General features: G+C 27.4%; 3 protein-coding genes across 9 annotated transcripts; 1 reads left to right on the forward strand and 2 right to left on the reverse strand.

Annotated features, from left to right (window-relative positions):
- Positions 1-5,134: 5,134 nt before the first annotated feature.
- LOC111276579 (cytochrome P450 CYP72A219-like) lies at positions 5,135-8,518 on the forward strand. Its single transcript, XM_022862329.2, has 5 exons — positions 5,135-5,550; positions 5,654-5,871; positions 6,422-6,666; positions 7,271-7,658; positions 7,872-8,518. Exons 1-5 carry the CDS (start codon positions 5,235-5,237, stop codon positions 8,295-8,297), a joined length of 1,593 nt encoding a protein of 530 aa, XP_022718064.2. The 5' UTR covers positions 5,135-5,234; the 3' UTR covers positions 8,298-8,518.
- Positions 8,519-11,310: 2,792 nt separating this feature from the next.
- Positions 11,311-14,082, reverse strand: LOC111276578 (Peptidase S24/S26A/S26B/S26C family protein). 7 transcript variants are annotated; one of them, XR_016333521.1, is made up of 6 exons: positions 13,867-14,082; positions 13,581-13,796; positions 13,029-13,139; positions 12,094-12,147; positions 11,916-12,020; positions 11,311-11,811 (listed from the first exon to the last, which is right to left on the reverse strand). XR_016333521.1 is itself a non-coding variant. In XM_089754153.1 (6 exons), exons 1-4 carry the CDS (start codon positions 13,975-13,977, stop codon positions 12,109-12,111), a joined length of 477 nt encoding a protein of 158 aa, XP_089610279.1. In that variant the 5' UTR covers positions 13,978-14,082; the 3' UTR covers positions 11,311-11,811; positions 11,916-11,938; positions 12,094-12,108. The 7 variants fall into 7 exon arrangements, 5 of the variants coding, with proteins under 5 accessions (XP_089610279.1, XP_089610278.1, XP_089610277.1 ...); XR_002688516.2 differs by having other exon boundaries at positions 11,916-11,969; positions 13,867-14,079; XM_089754153.1 differs by having other exon boundaries at positions 11,916-11,938.
- A 2,077-nt stretch (positions 14,083-16,159) lies between these two features.
- LOC111276577 (solanesyl diphosphate synthase 1, chloroplastic-like) lies at positions 16,160-20,258 on the reverse strand. The gene is made up of 6 exons (XM_089754684.1): positions 19,674-20,258; positions 19,122-19,246; positions 18,107-18,234; positions 17,916-18,019; positions 17,219-17,346; positions 16,160-17,036 (listed from the first exon to the last, which is right to left on the reverse strand). The coding sequence occupies exons 1-6, from the start codon at positions 19,903-19,905 to the stop codon at positions 16,488-16,490; spliced, it is 1,266 nt and encodes a 421-aa protein (XP_089610810.1). The 5' UTR covers positions 19,906-20,258; the 3' UTR covers positions 16,160-16,487.
- Positions 20,259-27,305: the final 7,047 nt, after the last annotated feature.

The raw sequence follows: 27,305 nt of genomic DNA on the forward strand, positions 1-27,305 counted from the left end.
AAAAAAAGTTTTACTTTTCAAAGCTTTTTTTTATTGACTTTTCAAAGCTACCGTTTTTTTGTTAACATTTTAAAGCTTTTTTTTTTCAAAGCCTTTTTTGACTTTTCAAAGTGGTTTTTTTTTTCAAGCTTTTGTTTTTTACTTTTCAAAGTTTTTTTTCAAATTGCCTTTCTCTTTTTTTTTTTCCAAGCCCCTTTTTTTTACTTTTCAAAGATTCTCTCTCTTTCTTTTTTTCTTTCTTTTTCTTCTCACTTCTTCTCTTTCTTTTTTATTTCTTTTCTCTTCTCTCTTTCTTCTTCCTACGTTAAAACCAAACACCTTTTTTCTTTTGTCAACTTTTTTTTTCTCCTTTTCTTATTTTTTTCTTTTCCTCTCTTTTTTCATTTTTTTCTTCCTACCTCTCTATTTCGATACTCCTAACTGAAAGTTGTTGCAATCTTTCTTTTTTGGTGTACTAAGTTACTCTAATGAGGATTGTGGTATTGTGATATTTTTGTATGAGTCTTAATTTTATGATTTTTTATGAATTTCAAAGAAGAATAAAAATAATTTTTTTTGCTCTTGGATTTGGGTTTCAATTGTAAGGGTTGTGAAAGGGTTGGAATTTTGTGAATTTTTTGTGATGGCCAAATGTGTGTATGTAGAGGTGTGGGATTTGCAGTTGGTTAGCTAGGTTTCGACTGAGGACTTTTGTGCAGTAGTGCTAACACTTAGGTTGGCTTCAGTTATTCATGGCTTTGTGAGTTTGATGTAGGGTTTTGATTATAGGAGATTGGTATTGGCAATGCGTTGGTTGGAGGCATTTTTAAAAGCTTTAGGGGGCAGATGTTAGGTAGGTAAGAATGGGTTTTGGCAGGGTACCAACGATGCTGTAGTGGAAGCCTTGGGTCAAAGGGGATAGGCCAAATAGTGCTTGAAGATGGCTATTTAAGTTGTTGTGAATTTAGGTTCTTGGAGAAGCTAGATGTTGGGTGTGTGAAAAGCCTTAAAATTCTAGTAAGGGTGAAGATGTGTCTTTCTTGCTAATGTCTTTGGTTAAATTCTTAGAGGTAACTTTTAGTAGTAGAGTCAAAATGGGGATATTGGGTTTTTTTTCCTCTTATATTTGTAATTGAATTTTGGTTTGAAAATGGTGATTAAGGTTTTTGGTTTGTTATGGCAACAATGGCTGCTGTGTTTCTTAATTGATGGATTTCGCTCATTCCTTGCAATGATGTTGTAGGTAAAATTGGTGGGGTAAGCTGAAAATAGGGTTAACAATTTTGTAGGGGGAGAGAAAATGAAATTTAGGGAGGAGGTTGCTATCCTAGCAGCCAACCCACTTATCCCTTTTTGTTTTTGGTATTTGATTTTTAATTATTATTTTAATTAATTAAGACAATAAATTAATCATGAAAATGAGTAATTTGGGATCGAAGTTTAAATTTTGACTTTATGGGCTATCAATGCCCTAATGACCTAAATCAGGTTTCAAGACAATCGAACTCATAATTAAATTTTAAACCTTTTAATTGGGCATTTTAATCTAAATTCAATATTGACTCGATAACTAAATTGGACCTAAGCTCGCACAAAATAATCATAAATCGGCTAACCTAAATGGGTTAAATCAAATCAAACGTAAAAGTTGAACAAACTCAAATTGATTCAAACAAAATTAGTTGTTTACAAATAATTGTTATTTTTTATATTTATTTTTTTAAAATATTTTATATATTTTATATTTGTACTAACTAAAGAATTTATTTAATTTATAAGTTTTGATTATCATATATACGAAAAAGTTACAGAGACAATATGACCTTACAATTAGAGATTATTGTGGACTGTTGATTGAGCTAGTAAAATCTTAGACAAGTTTTAGTTCAGGTTTTAGTTATGATTTTGAGTTTTTTGTAGATAGAACTATTTTGTAATAGTTATAATTTGGAAGTAATTTTTTTTAATTTATATTTAGAGTTTATTGTTGACCGTTAATATAGATAGTAAAATCTTGGATGGATTCTAGTTTGTGTTTTAGTATTATTAAACTTATTTTCTAAGAGGTTAAATGTTGGACATCTGTTCGATATTTAAAATTATTATTTTTTCATTTAATTATAATGAAAATTACAATAATTCAAGAAAATAGCAACAATTACACTAAATAAGTAGCAGCAAAAAGAACTTAGAATCAACCCAACAAAACCCAATTAATCAACATCATCAACATTAGCAAAAGCAAAGTTTCACCTAAATAAAGCAAAAAATAAGAAATAGATAAATTGCATGCAACATTTTATAAATTACCATTATGAGGCCTTTTCATCGCTTAAACATTAATGTTGACTCAGCATGAAATTGAATTACAGCATAAAATTGCTTTTTAGAACTAAGCTTCTCAATACAAGCATGAAGCTAACAATCATAATAAACAAACACTTAGAAAACATTACACAAAAAAAAAAAAGACATAATTTCATCAACATATATACAATAAAAAAATTGATAACAGTAAAAGTCAGTTGCAACGCGCTTAATTGACGTGTTATTTAGACTCATAACCCATGCATATTTTCAAACTCGATCTGTGCTGAATTAAAACAGTCTTAGATTCGTATATTAGTTTAACCCAATTATAATTAAGGAATCTACATTTTTTATATTTTTGTTTTGCCTATTTAGTTTTTTAATTTTTTGTGCAAGAATTAAAATTATGAAATTGTTTTAAAAATAAAGATAAATAAATTTTTAAGAAAATAAATTTATTATTTTGGTAAAAAATAAAATAAAATAAAATAATTGATTAAATAATTTTTTAAATAATACTGAAAGTATAAAAATAAAATTATTAATTCAATATACATTAAGTCACATAATAAACGTAAACATTTAAAAACTAATAAAATATATATCAAATTATCAACGACATTTGTAAATACATTTATATTATATAAATTATATTATATAGTTAAAGAACAAATTTTTTAATATATCTAATTTTTATAATTAATAAATATAAAATTATATTTATATTAGATATATTAAGATATACAAAACTAATTACTTTCAAAAATAAAATCTATTTAAATAAAAATTTGAACTCTTTAAACAACATATAAATAAAAAATTAAAAAAGTCGTTTAAATATCTTTGATTCATTATTACTATTATTATTTATAATAATATTTAAATAAATTATTATTTTTTGTTATTATTCAAATAAAAATATAAATATTTGAAAAAAAAAAACATACCCACACGAAGCGGGGTTAAGATTCTAGTGGGAATTTAAAGGAAGGTGAAAATGTAATAAAGCATGCCAAGGTAATCTACTTTGGTGACAAGTGTCAGTTTTTGGTCAAAAGAAGTCAAAATTAACCTTTAAAATCAAGTTCTTAATTCAGTCCACCTCATCCAATTAATTTTAATCATTGAAACTTAATTTGGACCACAAATCTTGATGTCACTAACTCATCCATATTGACATACATTATTAATATAAATTTAATAATTTAAAATATAATATAATGATATAATATAAATAAAATATAAATATATGATATAAAAAATATATAATTTAAAATTTTAATAATTATTATATTTAAATTTAATAAAATTAAAAAATAAATTATATATTTTTATATTAGTATAAATTATATTTTATAATTTTTATATAAAGTATGATGTAATTATATAAATTTAAATATTTTATATAATATAAAAACATGAATCGTCATATTTAAATACACATAAATAAATAAAATTGGATGGCTTTGATGTGCTAAAAACAATCGGGCTATTTTGGGCTTTATGTGAGTAAATATATAACGTAATAAGGTCTGTTTCATCTTATTGAACTTTTAGAAGAAGCGTTCATCAAGTATAGCTGTTTTAAAAGCACTACGAAAAGAAGCTAAAATAGTGTTAATTGAAATGCTATAAAATGTTAAAATTTATTTGATAGTATTTTTTATTTTTTTAGTAAATAAAAAATAAAATAATTAATTTTATTAAATTAAATCATAAATAAACAATTAAATAAATATATATTTTTGTTCATATAATAAAAAAATTGAACAAAATATAAAACAGTATAAAATAATATAATTCCTTTTAAAAATTAAAATTGCAAAGGAAGGTATGTCCGAAGGATCCATACATAATGGATAGAACCCGACCCAAAAATTGTTAAATCACGTTCAATCATTAACGGGATTAAATTTTTACCGTTAATCTATATAATGGGGATTTTGACCAATGTAGCATATCTTGAATAGATTGATATTACTCCTTTCGTCTTTTTCTTTTTGTTTATTTTTTTTTAAATATATCAAAATTATATATATATCTTTTAACATTTAAATTTTTTTTATTTTTTAATAATAAAAATTATGAAATTTTAAATTTTAATATTAAATATATTAAAATCAAATTTTTTTTTAAATTCTTTAAAAATCTATATGTGACAAACATTTTAAAACAAAAAAATATTTTTTAAAAAATCTAAAATTAAAATAATAACATGAATTTTTTTTTATCATTTAAAATTTTGTTTTTACTGCATGAAAATTTTTTGGATAGTCGAAAAACTTCCGCATATTTAGTGGGAAACAATTCCACTTTTAATAAAAAAAAAAAAACAAAAATCAATGGTTGAAGAGAAAATCAAAGCATGAATTTCAAGTTTTCGAAAATCAATAATAGACATGTAGATGGAAAGTTTGAACAGAAGCAAAATTAGGGATAATTTTCCTAATTTTGTTTTTAGAAGTTTAGTAAAAAGTTTTCAGATTTTTGAAGGTAAAAAAAATATGATTAGGTATGAAATTTATTTGCACCAAACCTCAAAAACAGACCAATGGATAATAAACAAGGTGAAAAAAACTTCAATGAGATATCCATCAATAATTGTAAATAAAAACAAAATCAAATCAATATTTTTTAAAACAAAAATCTTGTTTCAGTAGTCGAAACAACTGGGCCTACCATGCACCGCATTGGCCTATTATCGGCGTTGAAAAGTGGAGAGAAAACAAAAGTCAAATCATTTCACAGATTACAGGCATGATTTGTGCAATTTGAGTTATTTATTGTATTATTGTCGAAAAGACATGGGCACAGACGCCTCATGCTTTGACACCACTAGTTTCTTATCACCACTGGCTTCTATCCTTTCCACAGTCAGACTTGTCAAAGATTTTACCTTCTTACTGTGTCTCATAAACATTGGAATTGGGTTACTTGTATTTTGTATGCACTTTTATCAGTCAAGACTCTCAAGAGACATGGAAGTTTCCCTTGTAATTAGACCTTTGCTTTCTTTTCTTGTTGTTGGGGTATTGATGGTATGGGGATTGAGAATTTTAAACTGGGTATGGCTGAAGCCAAAGAGACTGGAAAGGTGCTTGAGGCAACAGGGTCTTACAGGAAATCCTTACAGGTTTTTGTCCGGAGACGTTAAAGAGAGCTTTGCCATGAACAAACAAGCAACAGCCAAGCCTATGCCCCTTAGTGATGATATTGTTCAATATGTTGTTCCTTTCGTTCATCAAACTATCAAGCATTATGGTTAGTCAAAATTTTTGGTTTACATTGAACAACCCCGATGATATCATATTGCTTTTTTTTTTCTTTTGTTCCTAATGATTATAATTTCTTGGGGAAAATGCAGGCAAGAATTCATTTATGTGGATTGGTCCGAGGCCAAGAGTGACAATTTTGGAGCCTGAAGAGATAAGAGAGATATTAACCAAAATCAATGACTTTCAGAAGCCACATAACAACCCACTGGTCAACTTGCTCGTTAGTGGGCTTGCAGACCTTGAGGGAGACAGGTGGGCTAAGCATAGAAAGATTATTAACCCTGCATTTCATCAAGATAAGTTGAAGGTATATGCTTTAATTATTTTCACTTTTCATTTCTTTATCAAAATGCTTGCCTTAATTACCTCTGCATTTTGTTATTATCATCATTTTTTTAGTATGTAAGAATTCTGAATTATAACAAAAAGGTAAGTTTTCCAAATCTCAAGATTTAAATTCGAAACCTTCATAATAGAATTTCAAGTTCTAACCATTAAGATGTTACCTTGAAGACTTGTAGGTGTTAATCTTTTTTTTTTTACAAAAAAAGATCGCAGTGTAGGAATATGAAAATGGGTTTCAAGATTTGAATTTTAGAGCTACTAAATGTTATCTCGACTACATGAATCAACTGAATTAAATTTTGAGTTAGTTTCATTGAGTTTTATTCTGACCTGATGCAATAAAATTTACTTGACCCTCCTCTTACAGTTCGCATGTAGGAGCTTGTAAAGAAAAGATGCTAGAAGATTTTTTTCATCTATTATATATATATATATATATATATATATATATATATATAAATCCATTTGTTCAATTGTATATATATTTTGTTCCTGATTGAAAATGATTGCAGAACATGTTGCCAGCATTTTATCAAAGTTGTGTTGATATGATCACCAAATGGGAGAAGATGGTGCTTGTAAAGGGAACTAGTGAGTTAGATGTGTGGCCTTATCTAGTAAATTTAACAAGAGATGCGATTTCTCGAGCAGCATTTGGAAGCAGCTACGAAGAAGGAAGACGAATTTTCCATCTACTAGAGGACCAAACCAATCTTACAATCAAAGTGATACAGTCTGTTTACATTCCAGGATGGAGGTAAAAGTTACTATTCAAATTCAAGAAAAGTTATGCAATATATTTTCTTCATTTTTTTTTTTGTTTCCCCCTAATTTTTTTTACTCAGAAACAACTAAAAATTTAAACTGAATTTAAAATTTAACTCAATTAGTTCATGCAATCATTCGTAAGATGTGACATAAAAAAAATTTAAGATTCAAATCTTAGCACAACTTACAATCAACTTATCTATTCCAAAGCTACAGGCTTCTTTATAGGGAAAAAAAAAAACCCAAATAATCTAAGCCGGTTTCAATGAATTATTGTTATATATTAGCATTCTCTTTTTATTTTTCTGAAAGAGCAATTAGAATCTGAGATATCTTCTTGCAGGAGTGGTGTTTCTTGGATTAGCCTCACTTACAAGTCATTGCCATTTAATTGAATTTGATAAAAGACATTTGTTATGGAATTATTAAGGAAACTTTGATATAAGGCCCCCAATGATTTTCCAAAAAATTGTGAGGTGCATTTAAAATATGTTAAAAGTAAATCAAGAATAGTTGTGAAATCTTTGATTTAAGTTTAATTTGGGGCTATTTATATGTGTGCTAAAAGCTAAATTTTATATGTCTATCTGAAGGTTTTTACCAACTAAGACAAACAGGAAGATGAAGGTGATTGACAAAGATATAAAAGACTCACTTAGGGAAATGATAAAGAAAAGAGAGATGGCAATTAAAGCTGGTGAAGTCAGTAATGATGACTTATTAGGCATACTTGTAGAATCCAACATTAGAGAAATTCAAGCACATGGAGATCACAAGAACATGGGAATGAGCATTGAAGATGTGATTGAGGAATGCAAGCTGTTCTACTTTGCCGGCCAAGAGACCACCTCAGTTTTGCTGGTTTGGACAATGATTTTGTTGGCAAGGTATCCAAATTGGCAGACTAAGGCAAGAGAAGAGGTTTTGCAAGTTTTTGGTGACAGTAAACCTGATTCTGATGGCTTGAATCGTCTGAAAGTTGTAAGTCTGATCCTTTGCATTATCATATGAACCCTGTCCTCCATTCTGTCTTTATTGCTCCATATTTCATTTTGTATCTGGGATGAATTTATTTTTTTCATCTGCGAGTATAATTGGCCTCATTGTTGGACAGGGAGAACCGGACCAATTAGAAGCAAGCTTATCTAATTTAGTTCAAGTTGTCAATTTTTTTTAAGTAATTGAATGCTACAGGTAACAATGATCTTGTACGAGGTTCTTAGGCTGTACCCTGCTGTCGTTGCGCTAGGACGATCCATTCCAAAAGAAATAAAACTGGGGAAATTGTTGTTACCAGCTGGATCAGAAATTTCAATTCCAATCGTCCTGATTCACCATGATCAACAACTATGGGGTGATGATGCACATGAATTCAATCCTGACAGGTTCTCGGAAGGGGTTTCGAAAGCAACAAAGAGTCAAGTCACATTTTTCCCATTCGGATGGGGTCCTAGAATCTGCATTGGACAGAACTTTGCTATGATGGAAGCAAAAATGGCGATTGCTATGATTCTCAGACATTTCTGGTTCGAGCTTTCCCCTTCCTATGCTCACTCTCCTGCCGCTACTATTACTCTTCGCCCACAACATGGTGCTCACATAATTTTACATAAACTCTAGGTGTTGAAATCATCAAATTATGTGTCAAATTGTATTGTTCTGAACTGAAATCCATAGTCATGATCATCATGTAAACGTTAGTTAGCGAAAATCTAGCATTTCTCTCCATCAATAAAGCCAGACTTGGTTGGATAGCAATTGATAATGGTAAATGTACCTGACTTTTACTCTTTTGTTGGCCAAAATGTATGGGACTTGGTTTAATGGTACTTTTTTGTTTAGACGGTTTAATCACACTTGATTCAATGATAAATATAAGTATTTTAATATTGTTTGAATAACAAGATTCCTAATTTCATTTTTAGCACTCATAAATTGAATGAATTTTTTTTACTTCACAATAAAATTAAAAGTTATATCACATCAATTTTATAACATTAAAAAGTTATAACCCATCAATTTTGGTTGTAAAATGTCAAAAATCTAATACTCAAAAATATTATAAAACATTATTTAATTACATTATTATTGTCCAATATGAACAAGCCATGGGTCCATGCCACTTCAATGTCCCCAATCCACCAAGACCAAGAGCCTGGCTCAACCCCAGCTTTGTCTTGCACTGCTCAGCAAGATATATATATATATATATATATATATTTCAACTTTCTTAATTTTCCGGCAGTGTTTATAACAAATTTAATCCATTTTAAATACCCTGAATTTTATTTTGTTTTTATTTGAATCCCACTTAAAAAATCCAAAGAATTCATCTGCAAATCTCGAAGGATTTGCTGTAAATAATTATAAATAAAAAAGTTCCAAACCCAAAAAACGAGGAAAATCACAAATTTCTTAAATCTTTCAATTCAGATCATACACGAGAAAAGGAAAAATATTTTCAGAAAAGACAAATTCCTCAACTATGAAAATGTTAACCATAATAAAAATAAATAAAATAGAAATAAAAGTAGAAATTTAGGGCAGTTTCCCTGAATTTAAACATGAGAGAATAACAAAAACATGCAAAACCCTTGAGGCTGCCCCATAAAACTAACTCTAGGCCGGGTGAAATTGAACTCTCACATTTTTTTTATTAAGCAAGAATTCATTTGGAACGGCCTTTAAAAAAAAAAAATTAAAAAAAAGAGATTTTTAATAAAAAATTTGCAGAATGTATAAATACCTTTCTATGAAATTTGCAAGAAGAGAAAAATTGCTTGCAGAAATAGAAAGGAATTACTTCTGAAGTTTGCTTTACGCCCGCAACGGAACAAGAGCGGCACTGCCAAAACTAAGACTTCGCTCTGTTCTCTCAAAGGCAATTTGAAAAACTACAAACCTAACCTTCTTTGTTACTTATAGGAAGATTATTATGCACGATTTCTCCATTTTGCCCTTCAAAAACCCTAGACGCTTGTTTTTTTTTTTTCTTTTGATGCGGACAATAAATAATAAATAAATAGATTTGTTTATATTAAATTTGAATAATTATAAATAATTAATTAATTGATTTAAATAGAAAATTTATTATTTTTAATGAATTTGAATATGAATAATATTTTTTAAATATTTAATATCTGAATATATATTTAAACTTTAATGAATAAAAATAAATATTCTAATTCATTATCTTTTTACAAGTATAAAATATAAAAAATTTTATACTTGTATAAGATTTTAGATCTTAAAAAATAATTTCTATTTATTATTAATTAAGAGTAATTTTAAATTTTAAATTTTAAATTAAATTTTGTTTATTCTATATTTTGATAAAAAATTTAAATAACTAATATTTTAACATATTTGAATATTTAAACAAATATTACTTATTTAAATGAATTCGGATGTAGATAATAATATTAAATTTAATGGACATTTAAATAAATTCAGATATTATAAATATTAAATTGATTCAAATACAAATATCTCAGAAATAACGAATATTCACTCTGTTGTTATTTTTATTATAAGTGACAGATTTGGTGTAAATAATAATAGTATCATCTGGATATCTAATATTTAAATTTATTTAAGTTTTAATTAATAACAATAAATATTCAAATCCATTACTCATTTATATATATAAAATATATAAAATTTTATACTCGTAAAAGTTTCGAATCTTAAAAGATAACATTTATTTATTATTAATTAAAAGTGAACTTAAATTTAAATTAAATTTTTATTTATTTTATATTTTGAGAAAAAAAATTAAATAAATAAATATTTTAACGAATTCAAATTTTATACAAATAATACTTATTTAAACAAATTCGAATTTAGATAACAATATTAAAATTAAACAAATTCAAATACTATAAATATTAAATGAATTCAAATATTGATATTTATAAAAAAAATAGATATCCGTTTTGTTGTCATTCTTAATTTCGTAGAAGAGTCATAGACCTTGTCTTCTATGTTATTTAAAATAAATGAATTTTTTTAAAATTTTTAGTTTTTTAATTGAAATAAAAAAAAATTACCTATTCTATGTACCGGTTATGATTTTTTTTTTTAAATCACAGGTATATTCTTTTTTTTTTATTTAACTTTAAAATTCAACAATCTAGATCCAATGATTTCAAGATCATCTTGAAATGATTTGAGTCTAAAATGACCCAAGCTAAAACAATCCAAATTTTCTTTTCAAACCCGAATTTTCTTTTGTGTCATGACTTCATCTTAAAATGAATTGAATTTAAAATGACATAACCCAATTATAATTTCATCTTAAAATAATTTGAATCTAAAATGATGTGTCAAAACAATCTGAAATTTTTTTCCAACTTGATCCAAACTCGACCTGATTGCAATGGATATGGATCTATTTTCTGATATCCGAAATTATAACACAAACCCAAGATTCAAATTCAGAACTTCCTATTAACATCAAATTCTAAAGAGTTAATGCCCCTTCGATAGAAGTCATAGATTATGTAAAATATCAAACAGATGGTATTTTGTGATCTCAGTTTAAGAAAAAAGCTCATGAAAAAGTCAGGTAACATGGAATGTTGATCTTTTTATGCTTGTTTCGGCCAACCTTGACATCCATTAAAATGCCATATCAAATCAGAAATTAATAATACATTCAGAATCCATCAAACTTGGACCAATACAATGGCAGCTAGAAGAAGCATGCTTTTACTTAAAAGGGGGTATGCTTTTCTCAACAAGCTAACTAGGCATCGATGGTATGTAGATTCACAAAAGAAAACCAAAGTGACATCTTCGTTCAATGGATATATGCATGTATTGGGTGAGAATGCATTTGGAAAGATACATTAACCTAAGGTGTTAATAAGAAAATAGAAAAACAGGTCCCATGAAGAAATCAGATTAACAGGATTGAACTCCAGATTCCTAAGAGGGCCAGGACCTATTTGAAACCTTGGAACTGGAAGAACATGAGACTATAACAGGTCAGGCAGCAACTTCAACTTGGCGTTGGCAGGCAGCAAACAAGCGATTGTCAGCAAATTACAGTTGCATGTATCCAACAATTCACAAGTCAAAACCCAATACAAGGGGAGAGTATAAGGTCCAACCAACAGAAGAAGCAATATCACTGTCAAACAAAGGAAAGGAAAGGAAAATTTCATAACCAAAGTGTTAAGTTCACAAAATATTGATCCTGAAAAGAATTAAAAACAAAAGCAATGGCTAACATACCGTTCAGCAACTAAATTATCATCCTACAGAACAATCAGCAACATCATTTTGAAACTAGCAACAGAAAAGACCATTCACATAAATAGATTGGAGTAGAAGTCTTTCCTTCATGCATTTGCCAGTCAGAACGTTAGCACAAGTCTATATCTTAAAAAGAGATGGATAGCAAACTATATACCTTGAATGTATACTCTCATTGACCCAATGATCCAAAGCCTTTAGGTGGCCATACCTAACAAACAAGAGGTTAGAAAAAAAGCTTCAAGTAATTCGCAAAAATTTATCAGTGATAGGAGACATATAAAAATAAATACAAGGACTAGGTGAATGTTGCATCTTAGCCACCATTCAAGCAATCAATTTTAAGTGAAGATACGTCAAAGATAGTAATATAAATGTCCATGTTCATGAACAATGCAAGCTGATCAAACGTTACCTTAATGTATTCAATACATACTCACTTTCTAAAACTCTTCACATGCAAGATTACCAGTGAAGCCTTACTTATCAACAATCTACACCTTATTTTCAATTCTTTCAGCAATTAGGCGAAGTTCATTAAGCCAAAGGCATAAAATTACGAAAATCCAATATTTGTTTTTTCTGGAGACAAGTTAAGTCATATCCAAATCTTCTCAAGATAGACAAAGCTTAACTGCAAAGTTTCAAACCAAAGCTACCAAGACAGACCATGTATACTGCTTTAACATGAATCCAATGTTGTCCCTTTTAGACACTTTCATAGAAAAAAATTACATCACCGTTCACCTACAATAGTTCAAGTCTCAGCCAAAAATTCCCAAATCATTGAACTGGTTAATTGCACAAAAAACACAGCTGAAACCTATTTAGTTAAAGTCAGTTAACTATTGTCTCTCAATTTTAAGCATAAAAAATTTCTTGTCAAAAATCACTGAAAACTAGTTCTTATGATATACAAGAACTGAAAGTAAACTGAATCGAAGTATGGACAAAAAATAAATTTATGACGCCAAAGAAATTATATATTATATGGCTCTACGTTTAAATGTTCCCCACGTTACAAAACAGATAAAGACAGTGGAAATCAATATTGGGAACAAATTCAAAGGCAATTAGAATTGCATAACTTACTCTGAAAAACACTTTCCCTTGAATAAGACCATAAGGTATAGGCCCGAATTCCCGTGAATCTCTAGAAACATACAAGTTATCCCCTTGAATCCAAACATGTCCCTTTGGAACCTATCCATTTATACCCAAAGTAAAATAACAAAAAAATAATAATAATAATTCAAGAATCTAATCATATATATGTTTCTACAAAGTTCAAATCTTTTAACTTTCCCAATCAACCCAAAGCTCCGTTAGATTGTTACTTTTTCAACTTGCTTTTTGTTTCATAAAAATACAAACTTTAACTTCATTTTCCCAAAAGAAGTTCTTAATGAAAGAAATTAGAATTTTAATTTTTAATTATAAACACATCTTCGTAATATCTGCTATTAGTTGCAAAATCATAAGAAAAACAGAGAAAACAACAATCCGGAGCCTAAATTTTTCATTAAACTACAAATTCGACAACTGTAATTAAAACAAATATTATTCACTAATAAAAAATTAAAAAAAAAAAACAAAAAAATTTTTCAAAATAAGGCGGACCCAATTAAAAGAGGAGAAGAGTACCACAAGAGAACGAAAACTGTGGTTTCTAGCAGAGAAAGTAACTTTATCACCTTCCATGGCTATAATGCGCTTAGTTATGCTCTTTTTAGGGTCGAGCGGCGATCGAACCAGAACCAAATCACCCGAACCCAGTTTGTCTATCCGGTGAGACAAGTGTTCGACTAGTACGACATCGCCGGTAGTGTTTAAGGTTGGGAGCATGCTAGGACCCAGCACCTGCATATATTCAATTAATTCCCTAAAAAACAAAAAAAGGAATAGGGAGAGTTTTGATAAAGTTACAAACATGGCTAGAGGACAGGAGGTAGGAGTCAGTGACGTGGAGTAAGCATATGAATTTAACGACGATGGAGGCTCGAGCTATGGCTTCTTTTGCTATGTTCATCCATTGTCTCATCTTTTTTCTCTCTAATTTTGGGTTTCTTTAAGTTCTTCAAACTAAGAAATGGAAAACGCTGAATCGCAACGTAACTGCTGGCTGGTTTCAAGTCCCTATTAAGACTTAATTACACATGTGACCCAAATTTTGTTTTTTGAACAGTCAAGGAAAAGATATTGATCAAATTGCGTTAGAGGTCTTTACAGTCTGCTAAATTTTAAAATTGAGTCCTTATACTAAATTTTATATAAATTTAATTCTCAGCTTTGATTTGATAATTTTAATATAATTATTAATTTTATTAATTTTTTGTAATTAAAAATATTAATGTAATTGTTAACTTGATAATATGGGCATTGTTGATTTTATTGATACGATAATTTAATGAATAAAATTAATTATTAAATTATATAAAATGATCTTTGTATTCGTAACAAATTTGAAATTAATTTTCTTTGTATAATTTCATAAATATTTGCTTTCGTATAAATTGAATTTAATAACGTTGATCTAATTACTACAAAATTATTTTTTTATTTTTTAAAAAAATTATATTTAGAATTTTTTTTACAATTTTTCCATATTTTTAAAGTATTAAATTTAATTTTTTTAATTTTTTTAAAATAATATATTTTGTTTTTTAAAAAAAACTAATATTTCGAATTTTAATAGATTTTTTGGACTTCTAAAAAATATTAAATTACGTTGTAGAAATATTTTAATTTTTTTAAATTCATTTTTTGAACTTGTTGTTATTTTTTAAAATTTAACATTTTATTTACTCAAGATATTTAATTCTTTTTGCTTTTAATTTTTTTGTTTTTTTTTTGTAATTTTTTATATTTTTTAATATTTTAATAAATAAATAAATTATAAAGACTTGAACCTTTAGAATTTGTTCCATTTTAATATATTTGAGGAGAAAGAACATATAATATCAGGTACAACAGAGCATAATGAATTACGAGAATTTTTTTTTTTCATTGAATAACATAAAAAATGTGCAGTTTTTTTTTAATTTGCAAACTCTTTCCAAAATACAAAAAATAACAAAATATAAAAATTTATGAAAAAGCATAAAAATTAAAAAATATAGAAAATTTTATAAAAATTCCAAAAAATTAAAATTAAATATTTTATTTAAATAAAATGTTAAATTTTTAAAAATTACAAAACTTTAAAAAATTAAATATTGGAAATTTTAAATTTAATATTTTTAAAAAACCTAGAAAAAATAATTCAAAATATTGAATTTTTTTAGAAAAATAAAATCATATTTTATAAAATTCAAAAAATATGATTTTAAAAAATTAAAATATTTTAAAATATTAATTTTATATTTTAAAAATATGAAAAATTCTAAAATATTAAAAGAATTAATTTTTATTTAAAAATTTTAATTTTTGATTTTTTAAAAAAGTATAATTTTTGTTATTATTTGAACCAATATTATCAAATTCAACTTGTACAAAGATGAGATTTTTATAACATTATATTAGAGAGATTAAAATTCAAGTTTCACGTGATTATACAATTATTTATATAATTTGACAATTGATTTTATCCAAATTGTCAAGCCATCAAAATTAACACCATCAGCAAAATCAATATCCACATCATCAAATTAATGGTTATGTCAATATTTTAAATACAAAAAAAATTGACGAAATTAGTGATTAAATTAAAATTATCAAATTAAAATAATATGATGACTAAATTTATATAAATTACAGTACAAAAATTAAATTTTGACAAAATATAAGGATTTTTGGCAAAATTTAATCAAAGATGTTATTAGAATTGGTAAATCGAATGGCTTTAGGTGGATTCATGTTCAATTATTTTAAGTTTAAATCATTTAGGTTAAGGTAATTCAGATTATCTTTTAGATTTATGTAATATGTATTTTTTTCAAGTTTTTTTCTAGTTTGGGCAACTTTCAGTATAGATTATTTCATGCTTAAGCCATTCACAAATTCTAGTTTTCTCATGTTACAGTATTTGACTCTTTTTTATCAAATATGATCAATTGGGATTGCATTGGCAACCCCGTGACAGGTTTTAAAGTCAACAAAACACAATCCACAAGGTACAAATGTTTTAAGTAACAAACCATTCCTAAATAGTAAATGCAATCTAGCATAATTGACCATTCTACATGCATTTTCAAACCAAGTTACATAATGATCAGTACACAATCTGGAAATGAAAAGTTATTAGCTTGGTATTGAAGACCTCAAAAACTTTATTGTGCAACAATTTAATAGAGGAATGTTTTTTTTCTCCAGACCAAACTATAATTGAATAAATTGATATGAGGAGCTCAAGTCAAAGCTCAATACCTTGTATGAATATACAACCAGTCACAAGGAACCTGGATTCAGCAGTACTAACCAACTAATGTGCTAATAGAGCTTTTTCTATGGGTAGAGGCTTCAAGTTCGAGCATTCTCTGTTTAAGACTAGGCTGTCGATTTCGAATAATGGTCCTCCGTTTGCAAATTGCTTGTGTTGTGAAACATGTCTAACTAATCAATCCTTTCAAGATTAAACATCACCATATCTTGAAGAGCTAACCGGAAAGTGCTATGAGGAAGACATTGTAGATTCTTAATTGCAAGATCAGCTTTCTCTTTTGCTAATTCTTGTGCTCTTTCAATTCCCCCACATTTCTTAACCAATTCAATTGCTTCATCAAGGGAACCAATCTCACAGAACTCGGATTCAATGATTTCTCTAAGTTTTGGTTCTTTTTCTAGAGCAAAAATTACCGGTGCTGTCAGGTTGCCTTGCGCTAGATCACTACCAGCTGGCTTCCCCAGCTGCTCTGCGGATTGTGTGAAATCCAATATGTCATCAACAACTTGGAATGATAGGCCAAGATTCTTGCCAAATTCATACATTTGCTCTGTAACACTACAATCAGCTTCACTGAAAATAGCAGCTCCTTTGGTACTTGCCGCAATTAAAGAAGCTGTTTTGTAGTAACTCTTTAGCAAATACTCCTCGAGTTCAAGGTCACAGTCAAACAAACTAGATGCTTGCTTAATCTCACCACTTGCAAAATCCTTAATAACCTGCAATATCATATATTATTCTATGCTTTAGACTAATTTAACTAAATTATCAATAGTTTGAAATGTTCTAGATAGCCGGAGCACACTTTCAATCCATAATTGTGGAACTTTTAAATCAAATATCATATACCCACATTTACATCCGAAAGAAAAGGTAAATGTTTGGTATATGTCATATGTACCTGGCTGATGAGTTTAATGACTTCAAGGTTTTCAAGATTTGCAAGGTACCATGAAGACTGAGCAAACATGAAGTCCCCAGCCAGTACTGCTACTCTCGTGCCGTACAATTGATGAACAGTTTCTTTACCTGCAGTTAAGTTAGAAGCAGTTTCAAATCAGGACTCTCCGGAGTGATGAAACTTGAAAGACATAAAGGATACCAAAGAAAGCTAACCTGAAAACTAAGAATTAATAAAGAATCTCACACTCAAAAAATACAGAAAAAGTATATGAACTTTATTTTATTCAGCACTTTTCCTTCTTAAACTTCTCTTTTCCCTATTTTCTGTTCTAGAAGCTGCACGGTACTTCTTGATAAAATAGATGATCCCACAGGGTTCAGTAATTAGGTAACAAGGTCTGAACTTTGAACTTCAACCACGATAGATTTAGCATACGGTAACTTTGCACAACAAGATGATCTCTTGACTAGAACAACTATGGTGGTGATTACTCCAGTTATGTAAAGAATGTAATCTATTATATTGATCATGTGCAGTGAAGAACAATAACCCCAGACAATGCATTTCTCAATTAACTTGAATAGAATAACTAATATCTCTTCGGGTTTGAGATTGCTGCTACTTGAATTGGGAGACTTGAATAGAAGAACAACACATTAAATACATGAAAAAGAAGTTATATGTAGAGGCCAACCTCTTCGCGTGTCACTTTCATCTAATACATCATCATGTATCAAGCTTGCAGTATGAATCATCTCAATGATCTCAGCCAAACGCCGATGCTTTGTTGTAAGGTCCCTGGAAAGAAAGCAGTATAAAATAGACCTTAGTCTAACACTATAATTAACATGTGTTGTACTTCTTATAAAGAGTTCTGTACTTTACTTCATTCCAACTAACTCTGCTGTAGCTCTTGAAACTAGGAACACCAATGCTGGTCTCATTCTTTTACCACCAGCACCAAAGATCTGCTCAGCTGCAGACATCAGAACAGGGTTCTCTGAACCAACAATCTAGCAGAGCATCATCATCAGATATATAACTAACATTAAGGTCTTGAAGAAACCTAAAAATCGACTTTAGTATAAAAGATACAATCTTCCACTTAAATTAACCAAACCATACTTTATATACTCATAGGAGATTTAGCAACTGACTTATAACCCAGGTAACAATAAATCTACATAGAAAGCTAATTGATGAATCGGTTTGGGTCCCACAGTCTCCATAACTCGAGAGGAAAGAAGGAGAACTGGGAAAACAAACAAATTCCAGTTAGACAGTCAAGAAAATCAAGTTAACAAGTCACTACTATAAGCATGAACTACCTAATCCATCATTGACCAGCAGCATATGAACATTCACTGCTCCATATATTGAAGTACCCCCCAACCCTCACCATCCAACAGGTTCTTCCTGGGCCTCTGCAGTTAGGATTCTTCTATTTTAACTTTGTCATCAAGCTTCCGCACCATAATCATGAATAGAACTTACAATTGTTCCTCGGAAACTGTTTCAGATCATACTTAAGATTCTACATTTTTCCTTTTAGAAATATCATTTACTAAACACCAGTAAATCTTCCACTTCCAAAAAGAGAATCATGAATTAACCAGCATTCAATATTTGGACTCATAAGGTCGAAGCTATATACAGTTTGACTTAAAAGGAGGGACAAGGAAGTGACAGACAGATTATAGTTTAATTCATCTGGCATCAATCGATGAGCCAAAACATGCAAAACATTAAAAACAAAATACAGAACTTGGGCTAAAATAATATAAAACGTGCAGAAAACGTTATATATAATCACGGCACTATAAAGGACATAGCATTTAAAATCTTCAATGATCTTCACTGCCCCAACAACCAAACAGTTATTGTGACTGTGAGCACTTACTGACTGGAGATTTTGATTTAGAGTTTGGAGGTCATCAGCTACGGCTTCAAACAAGTTTGCCAAAGAAATGGGACTTCTAAGCTCTTTCTTCAAATCCAACACTGGAGCAGTACGTTGACCAACTCCTATATTGATGTCAAAAGTGGACAAAAACTATAATTCCAAGTACTCAACTCAAAACGATAACAACAAAGTAAGCAAACACAACCATTACCAACAAGGAAAGCAGTAAACTATAACTTCTAATAAACAAAGCATAAGATGAAAATTGAACTTTGATTACTTATCAAACATGGCACCTAATAGCAAAGTCCCAAGAATTTTTATTTGGAACAAAAAGAAAACTAAAGAGTAAACCAAAATAATGACTCCAAGTATATGAATTCCAATCAATAATAATAAAAGTATAAAACCAATTAAATAAAGTAATTTTAAAAAACTACCAAAAATACAAGGTTCTAAACTTTATAAAACCAAAATTTGAATCACTTATAAAAACAAAAAACACGAAAAATTTGAAAGTTGAATTATGTTTAGCTATCAAAATATTACCATCAAGCAGAGCCTCAGAAGCTTTTGTGGAGAACACAGGACTTCTAGTAATGTTTTGTCTGCGATAAACCATTCTTCTAGCTCCATAGCCTTTGCTACTGACATTAGAAATTGCTTTTCCATAATTCTTCACTGAGTGCCTTTCAATTGAAGCATTTGAAGAAGAGCCAACAGCAACCAAATCAAGTACTCTTGTTCCAAAGTCAAGATTATGGCATGTCATTGACATCATTCTCGATACCAACAGCAAGAAAAAAGCAAAACCACCAAAGTTTCACCCTTTAAATCAAAAACCCAGAATTAAAACTCAATATTTTTGTCAATTTTCAATAAAACAATCAATGAAATGAGGAAACCAAGCTGAAACAAAAACTGGATATTCAACAGAAAACTGCAAAAACAACTTCAAAAGATCTCCAAAGGGTGTCTTCAAATTAAAAAAGAAAAACAATGTAATCTCAAGGCTTAAAAGCGTTTAAAAAATTTTGGGTGGACGACAAGATCCCACATGGAACTTTTTGTACTTGTGTTCCCAGCTGCTTATCAGTTCTACAAAGAGTTTGAGAGGCTATTGACGTTTTGAACGAAAAGATGGAGAAAAAGTGAATTTATAAATACAGCCCTTGAGTTGGTAAAATTTAGATATTTTATTTATAAAATTTAGTATCAAATCTTATTTGTCAATAATAAACTATCTATAAATACAATATAAATTTTCTTTAAAATCTGCTATCTGTCTTGAACTGAAAAGTTCAAGTAATGACTTTTACTAACTGTGACTCTATGAATCAGTTAAAATTAAATTTTAAAGAATTATTCCATCTAATTAACATAATGAAACATATAACTTCAAAAAAAAAAAAAAAGAATGATTCATATATTTTATGATATATTAAAAAATTAAAAAATAATTAAAAATGATATTTACATTAATTTTTTAATTTTGTTTGTAAAATTAAAAATTATATTGATAATATATGAAAAATAAACTCTAAATTTTAACCATTCTTTATAAATTTTTGCATATAATTTCAGAGAATATCAAGAGAAATAATCTATTTATCACAATCATGTAATATATTAGTAGGTTGTAAAATTTTTAATTTAAATAATAAAGTCCAATCTTTGACAATTTCAATAAAAAAAAAAACAAATAATATATTTTCTTATTAAGAACTTCAAATTTTCAAATTGAAGTATGAAATTCTAATTATTAAAAGTTTTTGCATATAAATCCTACAAGTTGCATGGTTATTATACCATAAATATTTCTAAAAATGTTGTCAACAGAAAATTTCAAATAGGAAGTGTAAAAAACAAGAACAAATTTTTTTTTTTATTTCTCATGACTTTTTTTTCATGTACCCTTTTACTTGAGAGTAGGTAAAAAATCGTTAATAATCATGAAAAAAAAAAATTGGGTACAAATAGTAATCATGAAACTTACTAATATTTATCCTTCTCTAAGAAAATTCCAAATTTGATAATTAACATGTTTACTTTTTGAGAAGTAATCAACTTCACACAAACTAAATCAAAACTTTGAAATTGGCATTTTCGTTTTTGATGCTATCACAATTAATGATAATTTGTAATTTTAAATTTTGAAATAAAATTTACAAAAAAAATCTTGATTGTTTTTAAATTATAGTGAAATATTTAATATAATATTTAAATTTTAAAAATTTTTAATGTGATACATAAATTATGAATCTATTAATTAATATGACACTTATTTTTAATATGATTAATTTTAAATAATAATACATAGTAAACAAATAATCATTTAAATATCATATTAATTAATAGATTCATAAATTTAAAAATTTTTAAAAGATTCTGGATATGAATCCAAAATATCATCGGGAATATCATTTTTTTAACTCTCATTGAGAACATCATTTAAGTGACTTAGGAATTTTATTAGGAATATTGATCATTTCTCTTTCCTTGAATCATTGAAATCAATAAAAAATTTAATGACTCAAGTGTCCTAATCAAGCATTTTTTCTATTAAAGTTATAATTTTTATCTATTAATTTGATAATAAGCTTATAATTATTTCACTACTAGAAATTTGGTTTTTATCGATAGAATTTTCTATTAGTAATAGTTATAATGATGGATTTAAAAAAGAAAAAATTATGTCGATGATAGCCAATCGATAATGTTATTTCGTCAATAATTACTGATTGAGTTATTATCAATGGTTTTATTGACGAAATTTTTTGTCAATAATAAGCATGGAAATTATCACAAAAGAATTTTTTTTATCGATAATGATCAAAATATCATTGATAATAATAAAATTTTGTCGATAAATTCCATTGATTAAAGTATAGTTTCATCAATAATTTAAATAAAAATATTTATAATTATTCAAAAAACCTGTAATTATTTAAAAAAACATGTAAATTAAATTTTAAATATGTGTAGTTATTTAAATATTCTATTATTATTAATTAAAATATCAAATGCAAATAATATCCATCAAATACATTACAAAACATCCATCAAACATCCATAGCATCCATAAAACATCATAAAATATCAATCCGCAAAACATTTATAGCATTCATCCATCAAATACCTCTTACAAATCTAAAAAAGAAAATGCCATTGTTTTACTGCTACAATTTCTAATCAAGAATCTTTGTTGTCGTCATTAACTCTAAAATATTATGATTGCAAAGTTTGTCTAGATACCATCAACTATATCATCTGATCCATTAATGACCTAAACTTAGCCTTCAGCTCAGTTTTCAACTCATCAATTCATTATCCTATTTGAGGCTGATGAGCCTAAGAAGGTACAGATGATGGACCACAAACAGAGTTAGACGATTCTGTTGCAGCAATGGATTGAGTTAAATGAAAGAGGTCATTCGTTTTATTTATTGATCCAAATCCATATACATGAATGCGCATAGTTTCTACCCTTTTAATAGCTTCAGTCCATGCTTATACATCAAAATATGGATAATTGGAAGAGTATTCACCATATTTTTTAGATAATACAGTAGCATAGTTTTCTTACAAAAAATGTAAAACAATAATAATTATTGTATGACATAAATAGTTCACTAAAATATCACAATTTCAAACAATTCACAACGTCAATATTTGATTGTTACATATGCAATAGTTTTCATATTTTACAAAGTCATTACATTTTAATATGTACAAAACACTATTTAGTTCAATATAAGATTTCTTACAATGTATTTGCTTTCAATTACTTCATTATATACTTGATCAACAAGCATAATATACAAACAAAATCACAAACAAAAATACTCAATAATTTTCACCTTTCATAATGTGATCTCATATAAATATGTAAAAACATTTCATAAACAACTAGTCATTGTAATATACTATTAACATAGTTTATTAATAATCACAATACACAACCATCATCACAATACAAAATACATAATATACTATAAAGATAGTTGATTAACAATCACAATAGACAATCATTATCACAATTTAAAATATCCAATAATTTTCATATTTCACAAATATCATCCAATCGCAATATACTGCAAAAATAGTTAAGTAACAACCACAATATACAAATAGAATCACAAAACAAATTACACATGAGTTTTCATTTTTTACAAAGTCATTGCATCACAAAATACACAAAGATATTATTTATTTCAATAAAGTAAAGCAGTAATTTCAAATTATTCACAGTCATTTGAAAATCACATACATTGATAATTCTGGACTTGTTGTCAACAAAATTACCACGTCTTTTTAAACATCTGTGAGTGCGATTGAAAAGTTTTATAAATGTGAGTTCTTATTACAACTCAAGTGATCGTATATGTTTAGACACATTTAATTAAATATGTAACAATACAATTTATTTTTGCATACATGAATTTTCTTATAACCAAATCCCAGTTTTGTCATTTTTTTTTTAATTTTATAGAAAATTTTTGGTAATTTATCATTCGCTGGCAACATATCATTTACCATGAGATCAAAACATAACTCACTAATGTTAAACTCTAATTTATGATTTAAAAGTTACCATATAACAAAGAGAATTGTATACTTCATACAGCCTAATTACAACGGTTCATCCGCATAATTCAACAAATAATAAAAGCTTACCGTGTCTACACTTGACTCTTATTTGAATGGTTCCCTTGCCTTACTAGCATCCATAATGGGTTCTGTTGTCACATCCACCCCAAAATCAAGATATACAACCTCTATAACTATTCTATTATAGGAATTTTTTATTTTTATTTCCTTCTCCAGTTCAAAGGTATCTTTGTTTATTGAAGAAGCTTGTCCTACTTTTAATTCCCCATGTGAGACCCAACTCATATAACTTATAGTAACCCCTTATAATAAATGTGTTTATGCACAGCATCCTGTTTTAAAAACTTTTTATTTTCACATTCGACATAGGGATACCTAATTTTCCCATTATTAAAAAAATTTGGTAAAGAATAAGCATATCCAAAAAATTCTTTTACACAATCACAAAAGTTTTAAGCAATGTATCTATTAACATCTAAACAAGAGTATACTAAAGAGCGATCATTGTCCATTATTGAATCTTAATTAAATTTAAATATGACCAATTAAAGTCATATAAAGTGTTAAATCTTTTTATTAATTGACCATATAAGCAATTATTGCTATACTAAACAAAATTACCTAAATGATAATATGAGATAATTATTGATCTATTTTAACAAATAGTCCATCAGTGACACAAAAAATATTGTAAAAATTCATCATACATGCTACAAGACAATACATTCACAATAGAATATTATTAGTTTTAATAACATAATTTTACCTTTGATTTTTGGCTTTTTAGTGCAATTCTGTCGATTTTGAGGAGATTTTTTTTTATCGAGGCATTTCTATATACGAACTTGTTCTACTTTTAAAGTAGGTGGAATGAAAAATATAACAAATTAGTATAATGAAAATGAATAAAAAATCATATTTATTACGAAATATATATCCACTTAAATCCACTTTCAAAACATGCATTCACGAATAGATTATGGAAAAAAAAATAAAATAGAATAATTAATTTATTTATATTAATATTGATCAATATAATAAAACCAAAATATTTCAATAATTAGTAATATATAAATTTCACTAAACTATTAAATATATAAATTATTTGAAAATAAAAATAAATCTTATTTTACATCAAACTCAATTATAACATCAAATCAACATAAATAATTTTAATTTTTATAATTATTATTAAAATTTAAAAAATATTAAATATAAAATATCCATCAAAACATATATGAATCTTAATACACATCAACCCAAATTAAGCAATATAAATCTTATACATCTAAAAGTTAATAAATCTATAACAAAATTCAACAAATTTCAACAATACTTTCACAAATAAAAAAATTCCTTAACAATATTAAAAATAAACCAAAAAAATTTTACAATACTCAACAAAAAATCTAATAAAAATAAACTAAAGGTTTAACCCAACAAAAATTCAACAAATACATCACCAATAACCGAAACAAATTTTAATAAATTTATAACAAAAAATTAAATTTTAAATTAAAAAAATACTATACAAAATATATGATAAAAAAATATTTAATAAATAAACTTTATGTATCGATGGAAGGGGGCAATTTACCAACTACCTGACATAGGTGCACGATGGGGAGGGGACATCAACAGTGGGGAGAGAGGGAGGAGGCAAGTGGGAGAGGGGAAGAGGAGTTAGGGATTTTGGGGTTTAATTTGAGGAAAAGTAGGTTTGACCGATTCTTGAAGACGAGAGTTTAAAAAGAAATTTTTTTTTATTGATGAAAATTTTGTCAATAAAATAAAAATTATTTTTTGTAAATTTTTTACTGATAAAATTTTTTTCCGTTAATTTTGTAGGAAATTTTTATTCATGAAAAATTTTATCGATAAAATTTATAGCAATTGATAACAGGGTATCACTTACAAAATATAGATGAAATTAAATCCGTTTGTAATTATCTAAGAAAAAATTTGATCAATAAAATTTTATTGGCATAAATTATAATTTTAGTAGCATTTGAAACAAATCATTTTTTTTAATATTATGAATAATTATTTAGGATATGATATTTTTTTCTCGCATAAATATTTAAATTTAGGATATAAGATTTGTTTATAAGTTAAATAATTTATCAAATATAAAAATTTGATAAATTATATAATTTACTAATACATATATATAGTAAATTTGATAACTTATCGAATATAAATATTTAAAATTTTAAAAATAAAAAATTAAATAATTTTATTTAAAAGTAGTTTTTTTAAAAATATAAAAAAAATGTAAATAGAAGCACCCTGTATTTTATTATAAAGCCTAAGATAATAATTAAGACGAAGTAACACATGTGACAAGAGTTGAAATATTTGATCAAGTTTCTTTTTTTTTTTTGTTTAAATTTAAGCAACTTGGCCGGCACGCGTGGTTTGTGAGATTCAAATTATTTTGTTGGAATTATAATTTTTATCAGTAAGTGGTTGAAGCATTAATTAAACGTGGAAACAGATTGTCAGAGCCAACTGTCTCAAAGGGGCCTTAGGGTCGGACCAAAGCAAATCTGCAGAAATAAAAGAGTACACTGTATACTCCAATAAAAACAAATCTATGTATTAGGCCACCGGTTTACTTAATAGAATTAGATAAATAAGACCAATTATTATTGGAATATTATCAAAATACTGTTTTTTAGTTTCCGATTTTAATTGAATTATCATCTATAATTATATCAAATAATAAGATCGTTTGTATTGGTATAAACAATTTTGAAATTAAATTAAGCATAGATTCGAGAAAATAATCATTATAAATTCAATTTTTAATTTAATTAATTTATGTTATCAATTTTTAAAAATAATATTCAAAAAATATAATGGTTTTTTTTTTTAACATCCAACTACTCTAATACTCTCACCCATTTTTCCTATATGGTCCTACAAGCTTTGGCCTTAGTCCTTCACCACTACTTGAGGTAGCTGTGGCCTTAAAGATTTCCACTATTTTTATTGGTACAAAACAGGAAGCTTTCATAAATTAGAAGATAGCACCGTACACATAATCACATGCGGTATCAACACATGACAGGTCTTTAATTGGAAAATAACAAGGTCCTTCACTACTACTTGAGCTAGCTGTGGCCTTAAAGATTTCCACCCTTCTTATTGGTACGATACCATTTTTTTTGGTACAAAACAGGAAGCTTTCATAAATTAGAAGATAGCACCGTACACATAATCACATGCGGTATCAGCACATGACGGGTCTTTGATTGGAAAATAACAAAGGAGACCAAATAACACAAAGTTCTACTACAGAGATTCGCACCCGCATCCATTCCCTTCTCTGAAAACATGCATCATGTTCTGATTGTGAAACTCCCCCGGAGCTTTCGGCAGTAAAAAAAAAAATAAAAAATAAAATGTAATCGATTTGAATTAAGTTGATATAATAAAAAATTTAAATTTAAGTTTAATTTTGAGTTTGAATTTTAATTCATAGTTCGATATTTAATTTAAATTCGATTAAAATTTATTTTTTAATTTGAATTCGAGTCATGATTAAAATTGAGTTATTCAAACTTA

This window comes from Durio zibethinus, chromosome 25 (assembly GCF_047325235.1).
Source record: "Durio zibethinus cultivar Kanyao isolate XHJ-2024 chromosome 25, ASM4732523v1, whole genome shotgun sequence".
Lineage (NCBI taxonomy): Eukaryota > Viridiplantae > Streptophyta > Magnoliopsida > Malvales > Malvaceae > Durio > Durio zibethinus.

What these genes read in the sequence shown, in the direction of transcription:
- LOC111276577 (XM_089754684.1), bottom strand. Translation starts at nt 19,905, where the DNA reads ATGATGTCAATGACATGCCATAATCTTGACTTTGGAACAAGAGTACTT. An exon ending in TTCTGAGGCTCTGCTTGATG is followed by an intron (nt 19,247 to 19,673) that starts GTAATATTTTGA and finishes ACATCAATATAG; the next exon opens with GAGTTGGTCAACGTACTGCT. An exon ending in TAAATCAAAATCTCCAGTCA is followed by an intron (nt 18,235 to 19,121) that starts GTAAGTGCTCAC and finishes ATGCTCTGCTAG; the next exon opens with ATTGTTGGTTCAGAGAACCC.
- LOC111276579 (XM_022862329.2), top strand. Translation starts at nt 5,235, where the DNA reads ATGCACTTTTATCAGTCAAGACTCTCAAGAGACATGGAAGTTTCCCTT. An exon ending in TTCATCAAGATAAGTTGAAG is followed by an intron (nt 5,872 to 6,421) that starts GTATATGCTTTA and finishes AAATGATTGCAG; the next exon opens with AACATGTTGCCAGCATTTTA. An exon ending in GTTTACATTCCAGGATGGAG is followed by an intron (nt 6,667 to 7,270) that starts GTAAAAGTTACT and finishes GTCTATCTGAAG; the next exon opens with GTTTTTACCAACTAAGACAA.
- LOC111276578 (XM_089754153.1), bottom strand. Translation starts at nt 13,977, where the DNA reads ATGAGACAATGGATGAACATAGCAAAAGAAGCCATAGCTCGAGCCTCC. An exon ending in ACCTCCTGTCCTCTAGCCAT is followed by an intron (nt 13,797 to 13,866) that starts GTTTGTAACTTT and finishes GAATATATGCAG; the next exon opens with GTGCTGGGTCCTAGCATGCT. An exon ending in AAGGGAAAGTGTTTTTCAGA is followed by an intron (nt 12,148 to 13,028) that starts GTAAGTTATGCA and finishes CTTGTTTGTTAG; the next exon opens with GTATGGCCACCTAAAGGCTT.